We start from the raw sequence: 23100 nt of genomic DNA, 5'->3' as shown, positions 1-23100 counted from the left end.
GTAATCCAAAAATAGTGGAGGTGACTTTTAATTATATCTTCTGTAAGTGCCTCACACTATGCTTAAAACATAGAAAATAAGCAATTCAGCTAAATGGCACATAATCTTCATGTGGAAAGTGGCATTTTAGTGAAAAGTGATGGTTGTTGGGGCCAACAATTTAGCATAAAGTGCTGGCCTGGCAAGTGTGAGATAGTGAGTTTGATCACTAGTACAAAAAAGAAAAAAGAAAACAGAAAATGATGGCTGCTGGTGTGAATTTTCATTGCCTGAAGTTATATGTTGGATGCATTTTTTCTTTCATATCTACATAAGATTTAGGAGGAAAAATGGATATGGCCAAAGTGATTCAGAATATATGTCACTCTAACTTGAATATTTTTCTTTCAAGAAGACAAGAGCTCAGCCAGGGATGTAATTCAGTGGCATAAGCACCTACCTGGCAAATCCAAGGTCCTGAGTTTGATTCCCAGTACAAAACTAAAAAGAGAGAAACAAGTGTTCACTGTATTTCCTAGGCTGTCCTCCAATTTCTGCAATCAAGTAATGTTCCTACCTCAGTCATCTCTAACCTATAAATATTGCAATGACATAAAAAAATTACCACCATATATAGCTCTCCTAATATTTTTCTTGACCTTGACTTTATAACTATCCACCTAGTCTATCCTAATTTGAAATTTTACCCTGTTTATCTCAACTTTACACTTTTTACAATATTGTCATAACACTAGAATTCCTATTAAAGTACAAAATTCTATGTTAAAAAGTTAAAGAAGCAGCCATATGAACTTTTATTGACACCGCATCCTATGATGCAGCCATAAAACAGTCAATCACGTGGGCCCTTAATTCAAATACAGTATTAGATCAGATAATAATAGAGTAGATTTAACAATACTTGAAGCATGTCAAATTGATTTTGAACAAAAACAAGAAACAGACGTCTAGCCACTTTATTATCAGAATTGCAGATTGAGATGTTACATACTAAGTAGAGTCCAAGTGGCACCAGATGAACACCGAGCCAGAAGAATTTTGTTATGGTAGTGAATCAATGGTCCATCCTTCATATTTTGCTTTTGTTATTTCAAGTGCCACCCATCTCAGCCACCTCCAAGGACAGATTATGCTCCATTTGAACTCATTGTTGGGGATGGGCTTGATATCTGGCTGTAAACTAGTGCCAAAAGTCATTAAAATATCATTAATAACTGATTTTATAAAATCAATTGAATAGTGAGGAAATTTATGCCTGATCTTCACTAAATGAAGCTGCTTAGCCTTAACTTCTACCTGTGTGTCCTGCTAGTTAATATAGTAAGGTACAGTTTTATGCTCTCATATAGTTCATATCATTACTTCTCAAAACATTAACAACATAGAAATAAATTTCAAAACTACTCTCACATTCTCATAAAGTTCTTCAACATCTAGCTAGAGTTTCACTATCCATCCCCTGCATTAGCAAACTTACAGAATTTTCTCATGATGTTGACCTTACTCTATCATGACTTACTCAGTTAAGCAGAGCTATTTGGCCCCAAATCATTTTTGAAGTTGGTATAAGCCTCTCAAACAGCAATAAGATTGAAGACTGAATACAGAAAGACCTACAGACATCTAAAGGTTGTCATGGAATGCCAATGCCTTTCAGGCTATTAATAAAGTGTGCAGTGTTGTAAGCATTTCTTGAATTCTGTGACCGTGTTCAGGATCCCTGAAATCATTATCACTTACATGTGTCAAAAAATTATCCTTATTCACAATACAGAAAGAACAAGGTCATTTTTGTATATAGCATTTGACTTTGGAGTTCTGCAAAAATATTAAAAACCCGACTTGGACTTTGCTCGTGTGTTAATTCTTACTTATATCAATTCTAAACAACTCAAGTGTTATAAGGAACTCTAACTCACTGGTTGAAAATGTAAAGCATATATCAATGTGACATTAAACAAGTAATAATGATCATGAACTCTCCTATGTAAAGGAAGCATTCAATAAAAGGTCTTAATGTCCTTCTTAAATATAGTATTGTCCAAAATTAATGACTGGTATGAATTTTTAAGTTAAACAGAAAGTTTCTATGCATGTATATCTTATACTTAATTTTCGTAGCTAGAACTATGCTTAAATAGAGAAAAGATTTACTGAAGAAAATTCTACATTATGATGAATATTTTTTAAAATGCCTCAGTATTCTGAAAGACATACTTTGAATACCATCTCTATGCTGAATTGAGTGACTGGACAAGAAAGGTAAAAGTATCGACTTCTTTTGTCATATATTTAAATTTTGGATAGTTATATGTACAACATTTTGAAAATTATTTTAAAGATTAAATGACCTAATAATCAAATGTCCTTCATGACATGTCTAGCAAATAGAAACTTCTTCTACAGTTACAGAGGAAGATATTTCCAGATAATAAATGAGATAATAGAGCATGGCTATCCCTTTTCTGAAGGTTTTCCTTCATTTTCATGGAAATAGTTCTGTCAAAATTTATCTTTCAATGTAGAAAACATTCACTAACACATCAATATATCTATTAAATGTACCTTATGTATCACATGGCTCTCCTACCATATACAAATACATTATACATAATGCATTCCGTCACATTGTAGAATTAAGGGGTATCTGGTTTGTAATTATGTTTCATTAGGACAAAAGTAATTTCCACATTATTTGATACATGTTCTTATAGCTAAATACTAGTTCTTTGGGATTCCTTTACAGAAAACAATTCATATAGTTTTGAGGCAAAATAGTCTATCAAGTGTGATCAGTACCATGACGGTCAAATGAAAGTACCTTTATGATATCTTGCAGCTCCTATGTTTGTTATTTAAATTAAGGTCATTTTTGAAAACTATGAAGGTTGGTAGACTCAGGCAATACTGTAGTATCACCCAGCAACATACATCGGAAGACATCCTTAAATTCAAAGCACAAAGAAGTATAAATATTCCTATCCTAAGACATTTCCATACAACTTCATGACAGGTACCAGGAATGGAAGGAAAATGATTATGCTTAAAGGAATCTTCCTAATAAGCAGAAGAGTTTGATTAAACTAGAGAACAGCAATGAGTGCAATGGGCAATAAAGCAGAATTGACATCATGTTTAAAAACAAAGAAAAAATTACCTATCTGAGTACTTGAAGACTATGAATCAAATGAGCTTGCAAATAGGATATTAATGGGAAAAGTAACATTCTCTCCAAAAGGAAAGCTAGAAGTCTACTTCAACCATTGTCCCAAAAGAGTATGCAACTGATTATAAAGAAATAAAAATATATAAGATGAAGCTGACTAAGCTATGGTGACAGACAATATATACATTTTACAAAGTGAATAATTAAAGAACACTTAACCTTAATTATATAATTAAATATGGAGGTAATTTTGAATACCTAAATATAACAAGGAGTGAAAGGCGTCAATCAGAACAAGAATCGGAAGAATAAAACTGTTGCCAAATTCGAAAGATCTATTTTCATGACCTCATGCTTATCAGGCAAGCTCTTGAGCTCCTGCGCTAAATTCCCGGCCCAAAATTGAGAAGATTTGAACCCTTCCATTTTCTACATTTCCCATCATGATCCTTCACGGTGGCAGAAATAGCTTTCTTAATTTAGACAATGAGATTTCAATAACCTTTAAATAAACCATATCAAGAGAAGGCAAAAACAAACAATGAAATTAAAATAAAAAATCAGTGAACAAAACAAACAAAAATCGGTGAACTACTAAGGAAGTGGCGATAGCAGTCATGGAACACATTCCGCGATTACAGTACTCACATTCTCAAAAATCTCCTGCTGGACTTGACCATCCCCTGAATCCGAACCAGGAGGAACACCAGGGCTGAAGGCCATGAGGTCGGTCTTCGGCGGGCCCTCCCCGGAGCCTGTCTTCTGTCGCCTCTGCTGCGAGTACGACCAGCTCCCCACCGCGCTCGAGCACACCAGCGTGGGCTTCCCGGGAGCACACGTGCCCTCGCGGGGCGCTGCCAAGCACCGCAGTGCCGGATACAGCAGCAGCATGAGCACCAACAGACTGGACACCGCGCAGATGGCGACGATCAAGTACACATTGACGTCTACAAGCGTTACCTCTGGTACTGCAGCAGCCACTGACGCCCTCGACGCAGCCTTAGGCGACTGGCCGCTCTCTACCAGAGACACAAGCACAGTGGCAGTGGCCGTCAGCGCGGGCTCCCCGTGGTCTTTCACCAGCACCAGGAGTCGCTGGCGCGGCTCGTCAGTATCATCCAGAGCACGCGTCGTGCTGATCTCGCCCGTGTACAGTCCCACGCGGAACGGGCTGCGCTCACTACCCGGAGAAACTTGAAGTTCATAGGACAGCCAGGCGTTGTAGCCAGAGTCAGCGTCCACTGCGCGCACCTTCGCCACCACGTGGCCGGCACCCACTGACCTGGACATCAGCTCCCTCACCGCACCCCCTGCTCCTGGGGTCCAAGGAGAAAGCAGAACAGGCGCATTGTCGTTCTCATCCAGCACAAACACCTGCAGAGTCACGTTGCTGCCCAGGGCAGGCACCCCAGAGTCGCGCGCGCTCACCTGGAACTGCAGCAGCTCCAGCTCCTCGTGGTCCAGCGGCTGCAGCGCGAACACCTTGCCGCTCTCCGCGTGCACAGACACGTAACTCGACAGCGCGCGCTCGCCCACCCGCCGCTCCACCAGCGAGTAGGACACCAGCGCGTTCTCCTGTGCGTCCGCGTCGCGCGCGCACACCGTGAAGATGTGGGCGCCCGGCGGGTTGTTCTCCTTCACGAACACCGTGTACTCGGGCTGCGCGAACAGGGGCGCGTTGTCGTTCACGTCGGCCACCTCCACGGTCACGGTGGCCGAGGCCCACAGCGGTGGCGAACCCCCATCCCGAGCAGTCACCACTACCTCATAGTAAGATGTGCGCTCGTGGTCCAAGGAGCTGTTCAGCACCAGCGAATAGTAATTCTTGAAGGTGGACACCAGCCTGAAGGGGACATCAGGCATGAGGAAGCAGGTCACTTGTCCGTTGACACCAGAGTCACGGTCAGACACACTGATCAGGGCGATGACGGTACCTACTGGAGAATCCTCTCGAACAGGGAGCGATAATGACGTTACTAATAACTTTGGAGCGTTATCATTGACGTCCAAGACTTCTATCAATACCATACAGTGCCCAAACATTGGAGGATTGCCTTTGTCAACAGCCTCCACTTGAATCTTCCATAATTTCATTTCTTCGAAATCTATTTTCCCATTTACTTTTATTTCTCCGCTGGCCGAGTCTATGGAAAACATGGCTTCTGTCTTAGGGGACACATCATTTGCGAAGGAATAAAGAATGTGACCGTTGGAACCCTCATCCAAATCCGAGGCGTTAAGTCTAATCACCAGCGTGCCATTTCTTGCATTTTCCAGTAATTTTGCAGGATACACTGCTCTGTCAAACACTGGAGCATTGTCATTGGCATCCAGCACTGTGATTAGTAACTCCACTGTGCCTGTCAGCTCTGGTTTCCCTCCATCCGTCGCCTTAAGCACCAAGAGAAGCTCTGAATAAACTTCCCTGTCTAGAGTCTTTTTTAACACTAATCCCAGCGGTTTTACCTGCTCCTCATTGGTTGGTACTTCCAGCGAGAAATACTCACTGGGGCTCAGTCTGTAAGTCAGAATAGCGTTAGTCCCGACGTCTGCATCCGAGGCGCCCTCTAGTGAAAAACGAGAGTCAAGAGCTCTGGTTTCAGATATAAACAAATTTTTTTGTGTAGCTGGAAACACAGGCGGATTGTCGTTAATGTCCTTCACCTCCACCTCCACGTGGAAAACCTGCAGCGGTCTGTCCACGATCACCTCCAGGTGGATGCTGCACTCCGCGCTCCGCCCGCACAGCTCCTCCCGGTCGATCCGAGAATTCACAAACAAAATGCCATTCTGCAGATTTACCTCCAGAAGCTCCCCGCGCTCCTTGGACGCCACCCGGAACAGGCGCGACACCAGCTCCGTCAGCTCCAGCCCCAGGTCCTGCGCGATGCGGCCCACGAAGGTGCCGTGTTTGGCCTCCTCGGGGACCGAGTAGTGCAGCTGGCCGCTCCCCGCCTGCCAGGCTGCGAGGAGCAGAAGCGAAGGCAGCAGATGTCGCCTAGCTGTCTGACCACCAGATCTGACAGCTAACATCGTGTCCATCTTTGGTTAGTAAAGCATTCAAGGTCCAAAAAATGTAATCCTTTGGAGACTTTTTCGATTTCTTGCTCTGAAGTCCCAGATAATCTTAAGAATAAGGATGTTTATATTCTTTAAAGCACGGTCAGTGGAGCGTCTTTCTGGTCTGCGGATATCTGATTTTCTTCGGTTAAAAAAACTGCTCTGCTTGGAGAATAGCGACATCCTGTGGCTCAAAATGTAAGTGCATTTTAGTTCATAGTACACTTACCTTGTTTCTCAATCCATTCATATTTACCCGTATTTTTCTTTACGAAACTGTAAGTCTCTCATTTTGAATTGCCAGTAACTTCTTAAAAATGGTTTTGCCTTACATTTAGAATGCCAAAAAAAGTTTTTGTATGTTTACCTCTCAGAAAAAGTACTACTGCACTACTTATATTATCATGTATATTTATATGAAAAAGACTGGGTTTGCAGGATATTAGCGAGATAGATTTCTAAGAAACTGGACATTGTTATATAGCCTCTTATAAATTATATTGCTAATATATTCTGCTTTTTCTTTCTTACTTTTTAAAATTGTGTTAAATTATCCTAAACATTTGGTCCAGTTGTGCAAAGGATGATACAAGATACCAATTTTCAAAATTACCACCTGAACACAATGGGATTTTAAATTAACGCTAGTAAGTTACTTAACTTACCCATCAATGTATTTGCTTTGATGTTAGTTAATTCAACTAGCACTGACTTCTGAAAAGTCAAAGAATATTTGTAAAACTTTGCCTTCTTTTAAAATTTTGTCATCACTTTATCTGCCCAAAGTGGATGCTCTTTCTTTTCCACAGGACACTGAAGCATCAATGCCACTACTTACTGCTTATTTGCCAAAGGTAATCTTTTTCACACAAAAATTTAAATGGTAGTTCTAATTATGTCTGTTACTTTATCCATATATCATTCCAGAATTTATTTGAAGACACTGGAAAATAAAGATTGTCCCAAGCGTTATTCACTAAATTTTATTTTTCCTGTTTTTATCTCAAATGCAAAAAATTACATTGAAACTTGAATTATACTTTTATCAACTTATATTACAGTCTATCGATGTTGCCTTAAAGAAGAAAAATGTTTTAATCATTCTGAAGATTTTAAGGAACTAATTTTCTAACATTTGAATCCTTCCAATAAATGGAAACCATTAAGGAATTCCAGTTCCTTCAATAAAGTAAACAATTGTGGATGGGTATTCAAGGGTATCTTAGTTTTCATATAAAACTGAGCTTCAGTCTTCATTTGAACACTTTTTAAAATGGAAACTTAATGATTATAAATCTATGTCAAAGATTTATAGTTCTAATTACTTCTATTGTGGAAAAAATAAACTAAAACAATATATTATGTAAAGAAAACATCAAAAAATATTCAGCACAAGGAGTTAACTAAAAGATAATTAAAAATATTTAAAACTGCATTAAGTTTGCTGATTGAAATGATCCAATCTCTTTGATAATGACTCAATGTTGAAATGAAAATCCTTTCCACTTTTGGTTTGAAGAATTGCATTATCAATTAAGTACATATAAAATACAATTTTTAAAGCCCCCAAATCCCAAGACTTCCATCTAATTGATAACCACAGTATACCAATAAAGTTATGCATTGGTCATTCATCTCAAAGTATACTGTCACAAATGCTACATCAACAAGATCAAAAGAACACCTAATAGATCATATGTTAAACATTACTACAAGAGTAAAATATTATAGTTTTAAAAGAAATATATCAATATTATATTGGCAAGAATATAAAAAGCAATTTTGATTTGATTTCCTGACTTCATAACTCTGAAGTCAATGGAAAAAATTACTAATCTTTTAATCTATATCTTTAAATGTCAGTGAAAATTTGTCCCCAAATCATTAAAACTTGTATTTTCTGATGTCTTCCCTCAATGTCTCTCCTGTCTGCTTCTCCTTTTTCATAGATTCCAGGATTATTATGTGTGCAATAAAGCATTACATATTATAAGACTTCTGTGAATGTATTTTTAAAGAAAACATCAAAAAGAGGGCAATGTAAAATGAACAAGATTAAATTGGTTAAAACAAATTTAACATGTCATTGATAACTCAGATTTAGGAAGTTTTGGATAAGACTTCTACGGGCTGGGGATTTAGCTCAGCGGCATAAGCACCTGCCTTGCAAGCAGGCGGTCATGAGTTTGATCCCCGGTATCGATAAAAAGGGAAAAGACCAAAAAAAAAAAAAAAAAGACTTCTTCAGAAGTCACACACTGACTACAAAGAGCTAATAGAGAAGATGGATGTAAGAAGGAGGATTTGGATATTCAGGTCACAGAAGCTAAGAATGATAGATCTTGACAGGCTTGAGGATTTATAAATACAGAAGCACAGAAAACACCCAATTCCAAAGCGTTAAAGGATATGAGTTTGAGTTTTATAAGGGGAAATCATAATATATATTTTCAGGAATAAGAAAAGTGTGAGGGATATGTTGACTCTAAATAAGCTTTTTACTTTTGCTGAATATTGTCAAGAGGCATTATTGTTCTCAGTTTAATAAGAAACTAACTTGTAAAAATTTTAGTAACATGAAAAAATGATGAATGAAGAAAGTAATAGTCATAGACCGGAAAATACAGAATCCAGTACACAAACACACCTGTTAGAAAAAAATGAGCAACCATAAAGCAGAGGCATCGACAAGTCATGTGTGTGTGAGTGTGTGTGTGTGTGTGTGTGTGTGTGTGTGTGTGTAACATGAGTATTCTCTTTTAGAGTTAAGGGGCCACACCAGGATGTCTTTACCTAGAAGGTTAAAATTCTTTTTAATATTTATGTGATATGACTTGAAATTATATTTATATACATAGTTCTTGAAATATGAATGCAACTTCAGAACTTCATAGTTGATATAACTCTTAATTGATAGACTTAAAGGAAATTGATACTCTTAATGGATACTCTTGAAGGAAAATGAGATGTTCTGGAATGATGTACCACAGTCAAGAAGAGGGTTGGGGCTATAGCTCAGTCACAGAGCATAAAAAGTGTGCAGGAAGCCCAGAGTTCAATCCCAAACACCAGTAAAATAAAATAAACATGTAAAAGATGATCAGAGTATTTTTCAAGAGAGAAGGGTAATGTATATATTTCATAAACATATTTGATATAGGGACTGAGGATTTAGCTCAGCAGCATGAACACCTGCCTGGCAAGCATGAAGTTGTGGATTCAGTCCCCGGTGCCCAAAAAACCCCCACCATATTTTATATAATAACAAATAATATAAATAAATGTATAATACATATTTTACTTCTCCATTTGTTTATCATCTATAATGTCTATGATGTGGAGGGCAATAACAATGAAGGAAATGAACACAATTGTTTTTTGATATTCCTAAATTTGAATAAATTTAATATCCTAAATTTGATATTCCTAAATTTGAATAAAAATTTTAGCTTTTGTTGGAAGCCATATGTGAGGTACATATTGAGTAACAATTCATCCTCATACTGAAAGGAAACGAGAAAAGAAAAAAATTACTGCCTTCAGAACCAGAGTGACGATAACAAAGAAGATACGAAGGAATCTGGTAATTACATGGAATTAATAAAATAAATAAAAACTAAAACAATGGGTATCCGGTAACAACTAGTTTCTGAAAAGCATATTGATAGGGTAGTTTATCAACATATCATTTGATTTGCATTTCTTGATATATATATATAAGCCCAGACAGCCCCATTTAAAATGACTAAGAAAATATTAAATGAATTAATACATTAATATACTAAATCACATATTAAAATGACAAATTTCCTCTTCACACTACTAATATTAATTTAAACTAAAGTAAGCACTTTAAATTTCCTTATAATTAAAAATCACTTTCATAGGATGCTGGCACTAGGCATAGACTAACCCCAGGAATCAAGCCTCAGTACTACAAAAAAAGTGAGGTTTTCAAAAAAGATTTTCAAATGTTTCCCATGCTTAAACATGATCAAAACACTTTGCTCAGAGTAGAAGAGCCAATCAGGCATTGTGGCATAAGCCTGTAATCCCAGGACTTAGGAGGTTGAGGCAGGTGGATTGCTTTGTGTTTGAGGCCAGCCTGAGCTAAATAGTAAATTAAAGTTAAGCCTGAATTACATAGTGAGACCTTCTCACAAAAAAACAAACAAAAAAAAGGAAAGCCAATATCACAAACAATACCTAATGAATGCTGATGAGACAATAATAATGCTGGATAGAGCTATATAAATAGCTTTGAAATGGTTTTTCTTCTTTAAGAAAAAGAAATTATATACCCTGATACAAACACATTAGCACTAAAAGATAACTATGCAGTGTTTTCCTTAGTACAATTGGGTCAAATCAAAAGATAATCAGAAAATTAAAAACTAATTAAAGAACTGATCTTACAAATATTTGTAACATAAGAAAGAACAGATATGAAAACAAAGCATCACAAGTAAAACTTAAATTTAATATTTTTGTGGCAAATATTAATGAACCTTAGACAGTTGTATTAAAATTTATATTATCAAGCAAACTTAAAAACTGAGTAGAACGTTAAAAAGTAAAATCACCTTCTGGAATAAATTACTGTGAAAACACTGCTGGAAATATCAGAACATAAGACTATTAAGACAAGAAAGCAAGTACTCTAGGACATATTTGAAAAAATGCATTGACGCACAGCAAAATTTGAAAATGAAAAAGAAATAACCCACCTTTGCAGACTGGTCGCCTTCAATAGACTGATCTGTTCCTATATCTGCCACTGGGCATGGTGTAAGACTGGGGCTGAAGGCCATGAGGTCTGTCTTGGGCGGGCCCTCCCCAGAGCACACCCTCTGCCCCCTCTCCTGCGAGTACGACCAGCTCCCCACCGCGCTGGAGCACACCAGCCTGGGCTTCGCAGGCCCACAAGTGCCCTCAGTGGGCACCGCCGAGCAGCGCAGCGCCGTGTACAGCAGCAGCGTGAGCACCAACAGGCTGGACACCGCACAGATGGCGATGATCAAGTACACATTGACGTCCACTAGCGTCACTTCCGGGCTTGTGTCTCCAGTCAGTGTCCGCAACGAGGACTTTGGAGTCTGACCATTCTCCACCAGCGACACCAGAAAGGTGGCAGTGGTGGTCAGCACAGGCTCGCCATGGTCCTTCACCAACACCAACAGGCGCTGGCGCGGTGCATCCATCTCATCCAGGGCGCGCGTCGTGCTGATTTCGCCCGTATACAGACCCACGCGGAACGGGCTGCGCTCGCCACCCGCGGAAGCCTGCAGCTCATAAGACAGCCACGCGTTGTAGCCAGAGTCAGCGTCCACTGCTCGCACCTTCGCCACCACGTGGCCGGCACCCACTGACCGCGACACCAGCTCGCTCACCGCACCACCGGTCTGGGGCCCCAGCAGCGCGGGCGCATTGTCGTTCTCATCCAGCACGAACACCTGCAGAGTCACGTTGCTGCCCAGGGCAGGCACCCCAGAGTCGCGCGCGCTCACCTGGAACTGCAGCAGCTCCAGCTCCTCGTGGTCTAGCGGCTGCAGCGCGAACACCTTGCCGCTCTCCGCGTGCACAGACACGTAGCTCGACAGCGCGCGCTCGCCCACCCGCCGCTCCACCAGCGAGTAGGACACCAGCGCGTTCTCCTGCGCGTCCGCGTCGCGCGCGCACACCGTGAAGATGTGGGCGCCCGGCGGGTTGTTCTCCCTCACGAACACCGTGTACTCGGGCTGCGCGAACAGGGGCGCGTTGTCGTTCACGTCGGCCACCTCCACGGACACGGTGGCCGAGGCCCACAGCGGTGGCGAGCCCCCATCCTTGGCAGTCACCACCACTTCGTAGACAGGCACATTCTCACGGTCCAGGGCGCTGTTCAACACCAGTGAATAGTGATTCTTGAAGGTGGACACCAGTTTGAAGGGGACATGAGGCGGCAGAGAGCAAGTGACCTGCCCATTGGCATCTGAGTCACGATCGGACACGCTGATCAAGGCAATGACCGTGCCCACTTGAGCATTCTCTGTTACTGGGAGAGACAAAGAAGTAACATATACCTCTGGTGAATTGTCGTTTTCATCCAGTATTTCCACTAGGACAGTGCAGTGACCAACCATAGGTGGATATCCTTTGTCTGTAACATCTACATGAAGTTCATAAGTGCTACTATCTTCAAAGTCAATAACATCGTTTAATTTTATTTCTCCTGTCCTTTCATTTATTAGAAATTTCTTCCTTACGATGGGCGGGACCAAAGAGCTGAATGAATACACCATTTCCTTATTTATTCCTTCATCAGAATCAGATGCATTTAGCCATATTACTAACGTTTCGTTCGCTTGATTTTCATACATCTTAACTTCATAAAGCGATTTGTCAAATACAGGGGCATTATCGTTGGCATCCAATACAAGTATCAACAGTGAAACAGATCCGGTAAATTCAGGTTTGCCTCCATCCGTTGCAGTAAGTAATAATTTAAGCTGGGGGTTTTCTTCACGATCTAACAGTTTTCTCAGAACAAGCACTGGGAATTTCCCTTTGTCCTTTCTGTTTATAACATCAAGGATGAAGAAATCATTTGAACTGAGTTTGTAAGTAAGCATTGCATTCTCTCCAACATCCGCATCAGAAGCGCCTTCTAGTGGAAATCGAGAGTCAAGCGGTCTAGATTCTGATATAGAGATTTTTTGTTCCGTCACAGAGAACATCGGAGGGTTGTCATTAATGTCCTTCACCTCCACCTCCACGTGGAAAACCTGCAGCGGTCTGTCCACGATCACCTCCAGGTGGATGCTGCACTCCGCGCTCCGCCCGCACAGCTCCTCCCTGTCGATCCGAGAATTCACAAACAAAATGCCATTCTGCAGATTTACCTCCAGAAGCTCCCCGCGCTCCTTGGACGCCACCCGGAACAGGCGCGGCACCAGCTCCGTCAGCTCCAGCCCCAGGTCCTGCGCGATGCGGCCCACGAAGGTGCCGTGTTTGGCCTCCTCGGGGACCGAGTAGTGCAGCTGGCCGCTGCCCGCCTGCCAGGCTGCGAGGAGCAGCAGCGAGAGCAGCAGACGCTGGGATCCCGGATGGCGGTATCTGCAGACCAGCATCTTAGCTTTCTCTTGTTTTACAAATCGACGAATACTCCCACTGGAACGTACACAGGCTGTGATATTCCTTGTTGGACTTCTTCCATATTTCATTGAAATGTCAGAGACCTCAGAATATTGCTACTTCCTAATCTTTGAGAAACAATGTGGTAGTAGCCTTTGGTCTAAAAAAACTGTATTTTTGTGGACGACAGCGACATCCGGTGGCTGAATGTGTAAGTACAGTTACATGAGTTTAACTTTTCATTCCTATCTTTGAGTTTTGTGTTTATGTATCTTTACCTCTGTGGATTTTCAAAATCTCATAATTATATCTCTTCTGTGTATAATAATAACGGTTGTCTGTCCCAGATGAAATTTTTTTCTTTAACGTAGAACCTCAGAGAATTAAGTCCTTCCCCAACCACATGATTATTGTTAAACTTCAAAATACACTTAATCATTGTGCACCACTGAGTGGACTAGTATCTTATTGGATGGAAAGTGCTGGTCTCTTCAAGCCGTGATAATTAAAATTCCAGCCAATACAAAATATAAAGTAATCACTTTCTTCTATATCAGGTGTTTCTCCATTTAGATTTCTAATTTTCCAGCTTACTAAGCAGGTGACTTTGTTTCCCTATTTAACCTCTCCAAGTTTCAGTTTCCACTTTTATAACATAATAGTAACATGGTGGCTGTGTAAAATACAGTACGTGTGTTAAATATATTAATACCTAAGACAGTACCTTAAGGAGAAAGAGTGTTTTATAAAGGGAAACTGTTCTCAGGCTTCAAATGTAGCCTCATTTGCATTCATGATGCTCAAGAACAAATTCAGCTCCTTAGCAAAACTTGCTTATAGGACATCATTACTCCACAATAACTTAATGTTGCTACTTAACTGCTGCCAGGGGTAGAATTTCTTCAAGGAAAATAGGAAAGTGCCTATACTGATCAAACATTTTCTTTTCAATATTTTACGTAAGCAAAAAGTATCTTAATCACAAATCTTAATAAGGTAATTCACAAGTTTATAAATTCTGATTTTATAGACAGCCACTTTTATCATTGTTATGGTTAAGCTTTGTAAATGCTCAAAAGATACAGTACTGGAATTTAGTTTTTTCAATGCAAATAGAGATTTTAATTCCTGCCTACAGTGAAAACATATTCCCCTTTCAAAATTACTAGAATAAAATATTGAGGAAGAATAATTCACTGCTAATAAACCTGTTCTAGTTAGAAATCTTTAGTGTTCTGCTTTGCAAAAAAATAAAGGAAAATTACTTAACAGAACCTTTGATCCTATACAAGATTGACTTAATGATAGGATTATAAAAATGTTTTGATATATCAATAATTCTTAAGTTATTTAGCCCTTATTAAAAAGGAACAAATTCTCATTTTAGGGATTACTTTCTTACAAGGCATACATTCAAATGTAGTATGCTATCTACTCACCCACAATACCAGTGTTCAATTTGAACTACTAACATCTAAATCCACTAGTAAGCTTACAACTGACTAAACATCTCAATACAAGATAATGGTATAAACTAAATTCTATTTTGATTAATGTGCACATCTTACCAAATAATAATATACATGCCCTGATACTGATCTTCAATATTGTATGAAACAGATGTTAGTTAAATTATATCTACTTAAATAATAGAAAGCTACTTTGTCCAGCATCGGATCATGCTATGGATCTACAACTTAAATTGTATAAAAATCTTAAGTGGTACTCATTAATGTACAGATTTGCCCCTACCACCTGTTTTGGAAATTCTTAAATTTTGAACCAGAATGTTCAATGAGGACTTCAGTTGTTGTTAAAGTAGTTAGTATTATTAGGACGATAAATAGGCGGGCTGAATTTGCCTAGAATAGGTTCACTTTGTGTCTATATTCTTGTATGCACATCTAGAGTATGCTCTAAACATGCCTGAGATTGGGAGGAAACTTAATCTGCTCCAGGTACTAACCACAGTTTGAGAACTAGGGTAAGAGGAATTTCACTATTTCCATCTTGATTCTGACTCAAATTGAGGACTGTTACCTGCAGAAACACTTAGTCTGCTATCGGGCACTCTAAACTCTCACATCTCTTTTAGACTTCTCAGTCCCAACATCCCTGATACCAATGACTTCATGCTTCCTCATGGTCACAAAATATAAATTGGTTATTGAAGTGTTCACAGCTCTTTGGAAATTTGCAAATGATGACATTCCAAATCAAAGAGGGAATAAATTAAGATAAAGGTCTACAGTATCAATTATATCAAAATAACAGTGAATAACTGGAAATAAATATATAATTATGGATGGCATAGTAAGAACTTGAGATATAATCCTTGTAAAAGATAGGAATTTTAGGGTGATCAAATGATACTTTAGCACCCCTCAATCCATATCACATAATAAGGATCTGGGTGTAAACCCAATGGCACATAGACCCTGAAAAAACTGCAAAGCCAGTTTTGATATTAGAAAGTGTGAGTCTGAATTCAAGATAACTTGTTTTGATATACATAGGTTTGATGACAGGGACTTAGAGACAATTCCAGTTTCAAAAGAACTACAATGAAAAAATAATTTTGTAGCATATCCTAACGTGCTTAGGGGACTATCTCTAAAACATTTATCGGAAATAAATTTTTATTTGCACTTTCATAATTATTGTGGCTTTATTATCAAGACCACTCTGATTTTTTTGTGTTTTTGAGATAGTGTATCAAGTTAGTCTTGAACTAACTTTGCAGGCCAGGCTGACCTCAGCCTTGCAGTGGATATCCCTGCCTCAGCCTTCTGAGGGCTGAAATTATAGGCATGAGCCACCACACCTGATTTTATTCCACAGAGCAAGACCACTCTGATTTTGCTCCACTAAAATTTTAAAAATACCTTTTAATATACCTGACACACTAAAAAATAAAATGCTAAAAGAGAGACACATAAATCACATAACAAAAAATATGTAAAAGTTTGCAAAATATAAAAGAAAAACAGAACCCTGACTAAAGCTACAGTGCAAAGAACCACCAAACTGGAATTCACAAAGTGTTGTCCAGGAACTGTAAGTATGACTTGTGGTGACTTTCAAGATTGAAAATCTCATATCCAGATTCCTATGCTGTAGATCACTAAACAAAAAATAAATCTTCATCCACCTTGGTATAAGTGACTATTTTAAAATTCCAGATCATGGATTTCAAGAAAATTCAAAAAATCTTTATATTCCAGAAATTTATCATTCAACAGAAAAATCCAATAAAAAGAATTTCTTCATTAAAAAAGAAATTTTGTGTCAGGAAATATTTTCTCTAATATAAAAAAATGGGTTACAAAACAATTTCTAAACATACAAATGACTGTCAATCAACATTTTCTTATGCTCCATATGGCTAAGGCATTAAGAGTACGTTTCATATAAATTGAAATGAGAAATGTACATGTACCATTCTTAACAGAAGATTCCTTAGTGAAAAATTGTTTCACAGAGTTTACTGGGAATTACTGATTAAATTAGGGATAGGGACTGAGTGGTGCTAAACAACATCACTCAAGAGAGTTTCCATTCAGCAGCCACAGAAATGTACAGAAAAGCAAAGGTAAGGGTTCATTGGGATTTTGTTGTTGTTGTCTGGTTGATTGGTTGGCTCTGGGATTTTTGCTGTTTTTCTTTTATTTTAATGTTATTTGTTATGGGGCAGAGTTTCACTGTTGTCAAGGCTGGGTTCCAAAATTTGGTCATAAAATTGTCACCTTCCCCCCACAGCCTTTCCAGGTGCTAGGATTACAGGTATGTCCCATGATGCCCAGAAAAGCTTTATTATAAAAAATAGAATTAGATCAAGCTATAATTTGGAAAATTTAGAAATGGATGGTAGATAATATTGATTACTAACAACCACCTTAACTTTTACAATCACAAAATTTCAAGTGTTATAGCAACTCTATAATTCAATGTCACCCATAAGTCACTAAATAAAACTAATTCAACACCAAATAAATATCTGATAAAAAGATTTTGTTAATTCACATTTGAAAACCCAAAACACAAATGCCTATTCCAAAGTAAGAGGTTCATAATACGTTTTCAAAATTTAAAACATTTCTAGAAAATGAAAACTTGTAAACAATTTTACATTTGAAAGAATAACTGATTAACTAGTTATATGATTATATCAACGTATGAAAGCTAAAAAAAAAAAAAAACCCACCTTCCCAGAGGAGTCCAACATAACGCCTGGCTCTACTTCACCATCGGTAGTAGACACAGGACACGGAGGAAGACTGGGGCTGAAGGCCATGAGGTCCGTCTTGGGCGGGCCCTCCCCAGAGCACACTCTCTGTGCCCTCTGTTGCGAGTATGACCAGCTTCCCACCGCACTCGAGCACACCAGCCTGGGCTTCCCAGACCCACTCGCGTCTTCAGTGGGCACCGCCGAGCAGCGCAGCGCTGTGTACAATAGCAGCGTGAGCACCAACAGGCTGGACACCGCGCAGATGGCGATGATCAGGTACACGTTCACGTCCACCAAGGCCGTTTCAGGACTCCCAATGCCCACCAGGGCTTTCGAAGACACTTTTGGGGCCTGGCTGCTGTCCACCAGAGACAGGAGCACTGTGGCGGTGGCCATCAATGTAGGCTCCCCATGATCCTTCACCAGCACCAACAGGCGTTGACGCGGAGCATCGGCCTCATCCAGGGCGCGCGTCGTGCTGATCTCTCCCGTGTACAGACCTACGCGGAAAGGGCCGCGTGGACTACCTCCCACCTGCTGTAGTTCGTAAGACAGCCACGCGTTGTAGCCAGAGTCAGCATCCACTGCGCGCACCTTCGCCACCACGTGGCCGGCACCCACTGACCGCGACATCAGCTCGCTCACCGCACCCCCTGCGCCTGGGGTCCAAGGAGAAAGCAGAACAGGCGCATTGTCGTTCTCATCCAGCACAAACACCTGCAGAGTCACGTTGCTGCCCAGGGCAGGCACCCCAGAGTCGCGCGCGCTCACCTGGAACTGCAGCAGCTCCAGCTCCTCGTGGTCCAGCGGCTGCAGCGCGAACACCTTGCCGCTCTCCGCGTGCACAGACACGTAGCTCGACAGCGCGCGCTCGCCCACCCGCCGCTCCACCAGCGAGTAGGACACCAGCGCGTTCTCCTGCGCGTCCGCGTCGCGCGCGCACACAGTGAAGATGTGGGCGCCTGGCGGGTTGTTCTCCTTCACGAACACCGTGTACTCGGGCTGCGCGAACAGGGGCGCGTTGTCGTTCACGTCGGCCACCTCCACGGAAACGGTGGCCGAGGCCCACAGCGGTGGCGAACCCCCATCCCGAGCAGTCACCACTACCTCATAGTTAGATATGCTCTCGCGGTCCAAAGAGCTGTCCAATACCAGAGAATAGTGATTCTTGAAGCTGGACACCAGCTTGAAAGGATCAAGAGGCAAGAGGGAGCAGGTCACTTGCCCATTTGCCTCTGCATCCAGGTCAGTCACGCTAATCAGGGCAATAACTGTCCCAATTTGTGCGTCCTCTTTAACAGGGAGCCAGAGCTTTTTGACAGTCAACTGTGGAGCATTGTCATTAACATCCACAACTTCCACAAGAACTGTACAGTGTCCAGCCAGGGGCGGAGACCCTCTATCAACTGCCTCTACTTGAATTCTGTAGGTTTTACTTTCTTCAAAATCAATAAGTCCTATCACTGTAATTTCCCCACTCGCAGCATCTATGTGGAACTTGGATTTTATGTCCGGAGAAACATCACTAGAGAAGGAGTAGGTGATATCTCCGTTCACGCCCTCGTCCAAATCCGAGGCGGTGGCGTTTGTAACCGGCGTCCCCATGGCAACATTCTCCGGTAACTTCACGGTGTAAAGCGTCCTGTCGAACACCGGAGCATTGTCGTTGGCATCCAGCACTGTGATGAGTACTTGAACAGTGCCAGTCAGCTCGGGTTTGCCTCCGTCCGTGGCAGTGAGCAATAAATAAACCTCTGCGGCTGCCTCCCTGTCTAAAGGCTTCCGCAACACCAGCCCAAGAGACCTCACCTGCTCGTGGTTGGGTGGCACGTCCAGCGAGAAATACTCGCTGGGGCTCAGTCTGTAAGTGAGCAGAGCATTGGCTCCCACATCCGCGTCCGACGCGCCCTCTAGTGGAAAGCGAGAGTCAAGCGGCCTGGATTCCGCAATAAACAGATTCTTTTGTGTAGCCGGGAAGACAGGCGGGTTGTCATTAATGTCCTTTATCTCCACCTCCACGTGGAAAACCTGCAGCGGTCTGTCCACGATCACCTCCAGGTGGATGCTGCACTCCGCGCTCCGCCCGCACAGCTCCTCCCGGTCGATCCGAGAATTCACAAACAAAATGCCATTCTGCAGATTTACCTCCAGAAGCTCCCCGCGGCCCTTGGTATCCAACTGGAACTGGCGCGGCACTAGGTCCCCCACTTTCAGCTCAAGATCCTGCGCGATGCGGCCCACGAAGGTGCCGTGCTTGGCCTCCTCGGGGACCGAGTAGTGGAGCTGGCCGCTTACCCCTCCCCAGATTGTGAAGAGCAGAAGCGAAAGCTGAAGATGCCGGCCCTCTGGGACGCTTCCACCTGAGTGCATCCTTTCAAATGCTGGATCCTTTTCTAATTAACATAAATCGCCTCAGAATTAAGAGAAGTACCAGATGCTGTCAGCCCCATCTTCCTGTGTTCGCCTTGTTCATCGCAGAGAGTGAACAGGAATGGAGAAATTTTCTCATGGGATAAAAAGACCGCTTACTCCTCTAGAGTCACAGAATATGGTGGGGAAGAGTGACATCACGTGGCGCAAAGAGTAAGTACAGAATCCGTGAATAACCATGGCCCCATTTTCCTGCAAATTTTGTTTTGTTTTTTGATTTTTTTTTCTGGATTACTTGTTTTTCAGTAAAGATCACGGTTCTGTCCCTGGAGACATTTTTAGTGTCTCCTCCTCGAAGAGTATTCCTGAACATAGTTGTATATTTCTCATGCCTGACAAAACTCTTCATTTAATTTTAAAATTACGACAAAAAATTGAGTGACCATAAATACGATCTCTTAAGCATAATAACAAATGGTAAATCGGAAAATTCTTTTGTTGTGGCATTCAAGATTTTTCATATAACTAGATTTAGGGTTCTGTGTAAGCCAGCTCCATGAGTCACTGTCTCTAATGGGCCTTGTAGCATAAAAATCAACTGATGAAAAAGAAATTTGTTCTTGCCTTAAAAATAATCAGGAAAAACGTGTATCTCTTGTAATAGTTTTACTAATTAATTTCTTGAAGTATGCAATATTTTAAGAACAGAATTTAGGATCTGTGTGATAAGAAAACATTCCGTATTTTTCTCTTTCTGAGCATTTATATCATCTGCTTCCAGAACTACGTTGCATACCACATATATATTTAGTTTGATTCATTGCAAACCTTATCACTTGTGAATAGTTGTCTTTATTACAATTCCCACTACAGCTTGTATTATGTTTTTGATATGTTTTAATTTCCTTATTTTTCATCCTTATATGTAAGGTGGTTTAATTTTAAACTTATACTTGAAAAACAAAAATATGCTTTTCATTACTTTTCAGCCTAGATTATACTTAAGAAAAGCCCTCTTATGAGTTCTAGTTTTTCATTTCAAAGTATATACAGAACTGATTAAATTGAGATTTTTGTTCTTCTTGAGTTGAAAATCATGAACATTTGTTTTTTCACTGATGTCTTGTATAAGTATCTTTGCTTTTGAATTCTTACAATTAAGAGGCACTTTTAATTGCTGTCATTGATTGCTGTAGTTGTTTCCTGATTTGTCTTCCCTTTCAACTTCCTGAAACATAATGCTGATTTATTTTGCACAAAATTTTTTGAAAGCTACAACTTACTTTTGGGAAATGATCTAAATCCCTTTTGAATAATTTCTTCTCATTTCACAGCATCTATTGTAAATTCATCAAAAGGAAAGAGGAACTAGAATTGGGGAAATAGGAAATGTAGGGAGGAAAAGGGGGGAAATACAGGACAGTTATACTACTAGTTTTGCATAATTCATTGAAAAAAGTTTGTGCTTATGTCCTTTGGAGAATTTTTTATACTCATATCTTGTACTCTGAGTCACTATTTTAAAGATAACAATACAATGTATTAACTCTTGTTACTCTATTTTGTTTTGAAATTTTGTTTTATTTTTTCATAAACAAGCAAGTTCTCTAGTCTACTAAAAAGTATTTAGTTTATACTCAAAGTACAGAGCTTTTATCATATTGTTTTTCTGCCTTTATTTTATGCAAATCATGTTTTAGCCAGTGTGAACTGATCATTCCACATTTCCAGCCATACCTGAGGCTTCTCTGGGTCTTCACATTTACTTGTTTTTTCCCTTTCTAGTACTGCCCATTATGTTTAATATTCTCCCAGTGAAAACCCATTTACAAACCATGAAAAGTACTGCCACTCTTCATGGGCTTTATGGAACACATAAATAGGGAAAGATTTTCTTTAAACTGTGAGTGTTTCTTGATGAGTTGGTGATTCTTGCTATGAGAACACACTCCTCAAGGACTCCTATTTTCTATTTAAAAGCAGACTGATAGGCAAGCTTCTCTATTACTACTACTAAAAATAATACTACTACTACTACCACATAACATATGTAAATTATTTCCTTCTTTTGTCAAGAGGACCAATAGCTAAATAGATTTTAAATTATATCAAGATGTAATGTATGTCTTTTTAAGAAAGCAAAAACAGGGGCTGGGGATTTAGCTCAGTGGCATAAGCGCCTGCCTTGCAAGCAGACAGTCGTGGGTTCGATCCCTGGTACCGATAAAAAGGAAAAAGACTAAAAAAAATTAAAAACAAAGAAAGCAAAAACACAAAGAATAAAAAGAAACAAAAACTTCAAACACATACTTCATCTTGAAGGCCCTTGGGCAAGTTGCAACTACACCAACTGTCGCTACACGGTAATCTTAACTTTCATTCCTATGTGGTAAAGATGTTTAAAACTATTAATAACATGCTAGAAGAATGCAGAGTTCCAGAAGCCTTTCATTGCTTTCATTAAGTTATATTGCCAAAGGAATATGCCCAAAATCTACTAGCATGCTATGTAAAAGCCCAGGTCCATAAATGCTTTTCCCACAAAGCTTTTCCCACATTTATGGGCTAATCCAACTCTATAAAACTTACAGAAACTGGCTTTTAGAATTCTTTCATTTTATCACATTGCATTCAAAATACTGACACATTTCTCAGTTAATCTGAAAATGACTCCACAGAAAGAATTTTTACATATAAATAAGATTAATATGAAAAGCTTTAAGTATTCTTTGATATTGTACTTTCCTTGAAATTTTAAAGGTTTTTTTTTTCATTTTTTGAGACAGGATCTCACTATGTAATCCTGTCTGCTCTTGAACTTATATCCTCCTGCCTCAGTCTCCCAAGCATTTGGATTACAGGCATGCACCATCACACCTAACCACTTTAGGGTTCCTGGCTGTCATTAACTTTTTTCCTCTTTAGAATAATAATAAACACATTTTTTGAGACAGGGTCTTACCATGCAGTTCAGGCTGGCCTTGAATTCACTTTGTAGCACAGGTTGGTCTCAAACTCTCAATGATCCTCCTGTCTCAGCCTCCTGAGTGCTGGGATGACAGGCATGCACCACCATGCCCAGCAATAAACACATTTTATTATATCCTCTGCTTCTTAGACCTTATTACAATTTATACATATTAACTTACCTGACATAAAATGT

At 40.1% G+C, this 23100-nt stretch overlaps 2 protein-coding genes across 10 annotated transcripts in view; one reads left to right on the top strand and one right to left on the bottom strand.

Annotated features, from left to right (window-relative positions):
* LOC100717129 (protocadherin alpha-C2) overlaps nucleotides 1–23100 on the bottom strand; it is a 239669-nt gene that overhangs the window by 169857 nt on the left and 46712 nt on the right. The window contains exon 1 of one of the 9 annotated variants that reach the window (XM_063232227.1): nucleotides 10954–13487. The exons of 7 other annotated variants lie outside the window; for them this stretch is intronic. In XM_063232227.1, coding sequence (XP_063088297.1) covers nucleotides 10954–13428 — 2475 coding nt within the window. In that variant the 5' untranslated portion in view covers nucleotides 13429–13487. Of the gene's footprint in view, nucleotides 1–3814; nucleotides 6398–10953; nucleotides 13488–23100 lie in introns of those variants that run through there. One more of the 9 variants, XM_063232231.1, reaches the window with a different exon arrangement.
* LOC134472019 (uncharacterized) overlaps nucleotides 17979–23100 on the top strand; it is a 153862-nt gene continuing 148740 nt past the window's right edge. Inside the window, exons 1-2 of the mRNA XM_063232858.1 lie at nucleotides 17979–18059; nucleotides 18204–20150. Coding sequence (XP_063088928.1) covers nucleotides 17979–18059; nucleotides 18204–19190 — 1068 coding nt within the window. The 3' untranslated portion in view covers nucleotides 19191–20150. The remainder of the gene's footprint in view (nucleotides 18060–18203; nucleotides 20151–23100) is intronic.

The sequence above is a fragment of the Cavia porcellus genome, unplaced genomic scaffold, assembly GCF_034190915.1.
Source record: "Cavia porcellus strain 051 isolate PalLab524CR breed Dunkin Hartley unplaced genomic scaffold, mCavPor4.1 scaffold_21, whole genome shotgun sequence".
In the NCBI taxonomy this organism is placed as follows: Eukaryota; Metazoa; Chordata; class Mammalia; order Rodentia; family Caviidae; genus Cavia; species Cavia porcellus.
The sequence above is the reverse complement of the archived record's forward strand: the minus strand, read 5'-3'. Positions and strand labels throughout refer to the sequence as shown.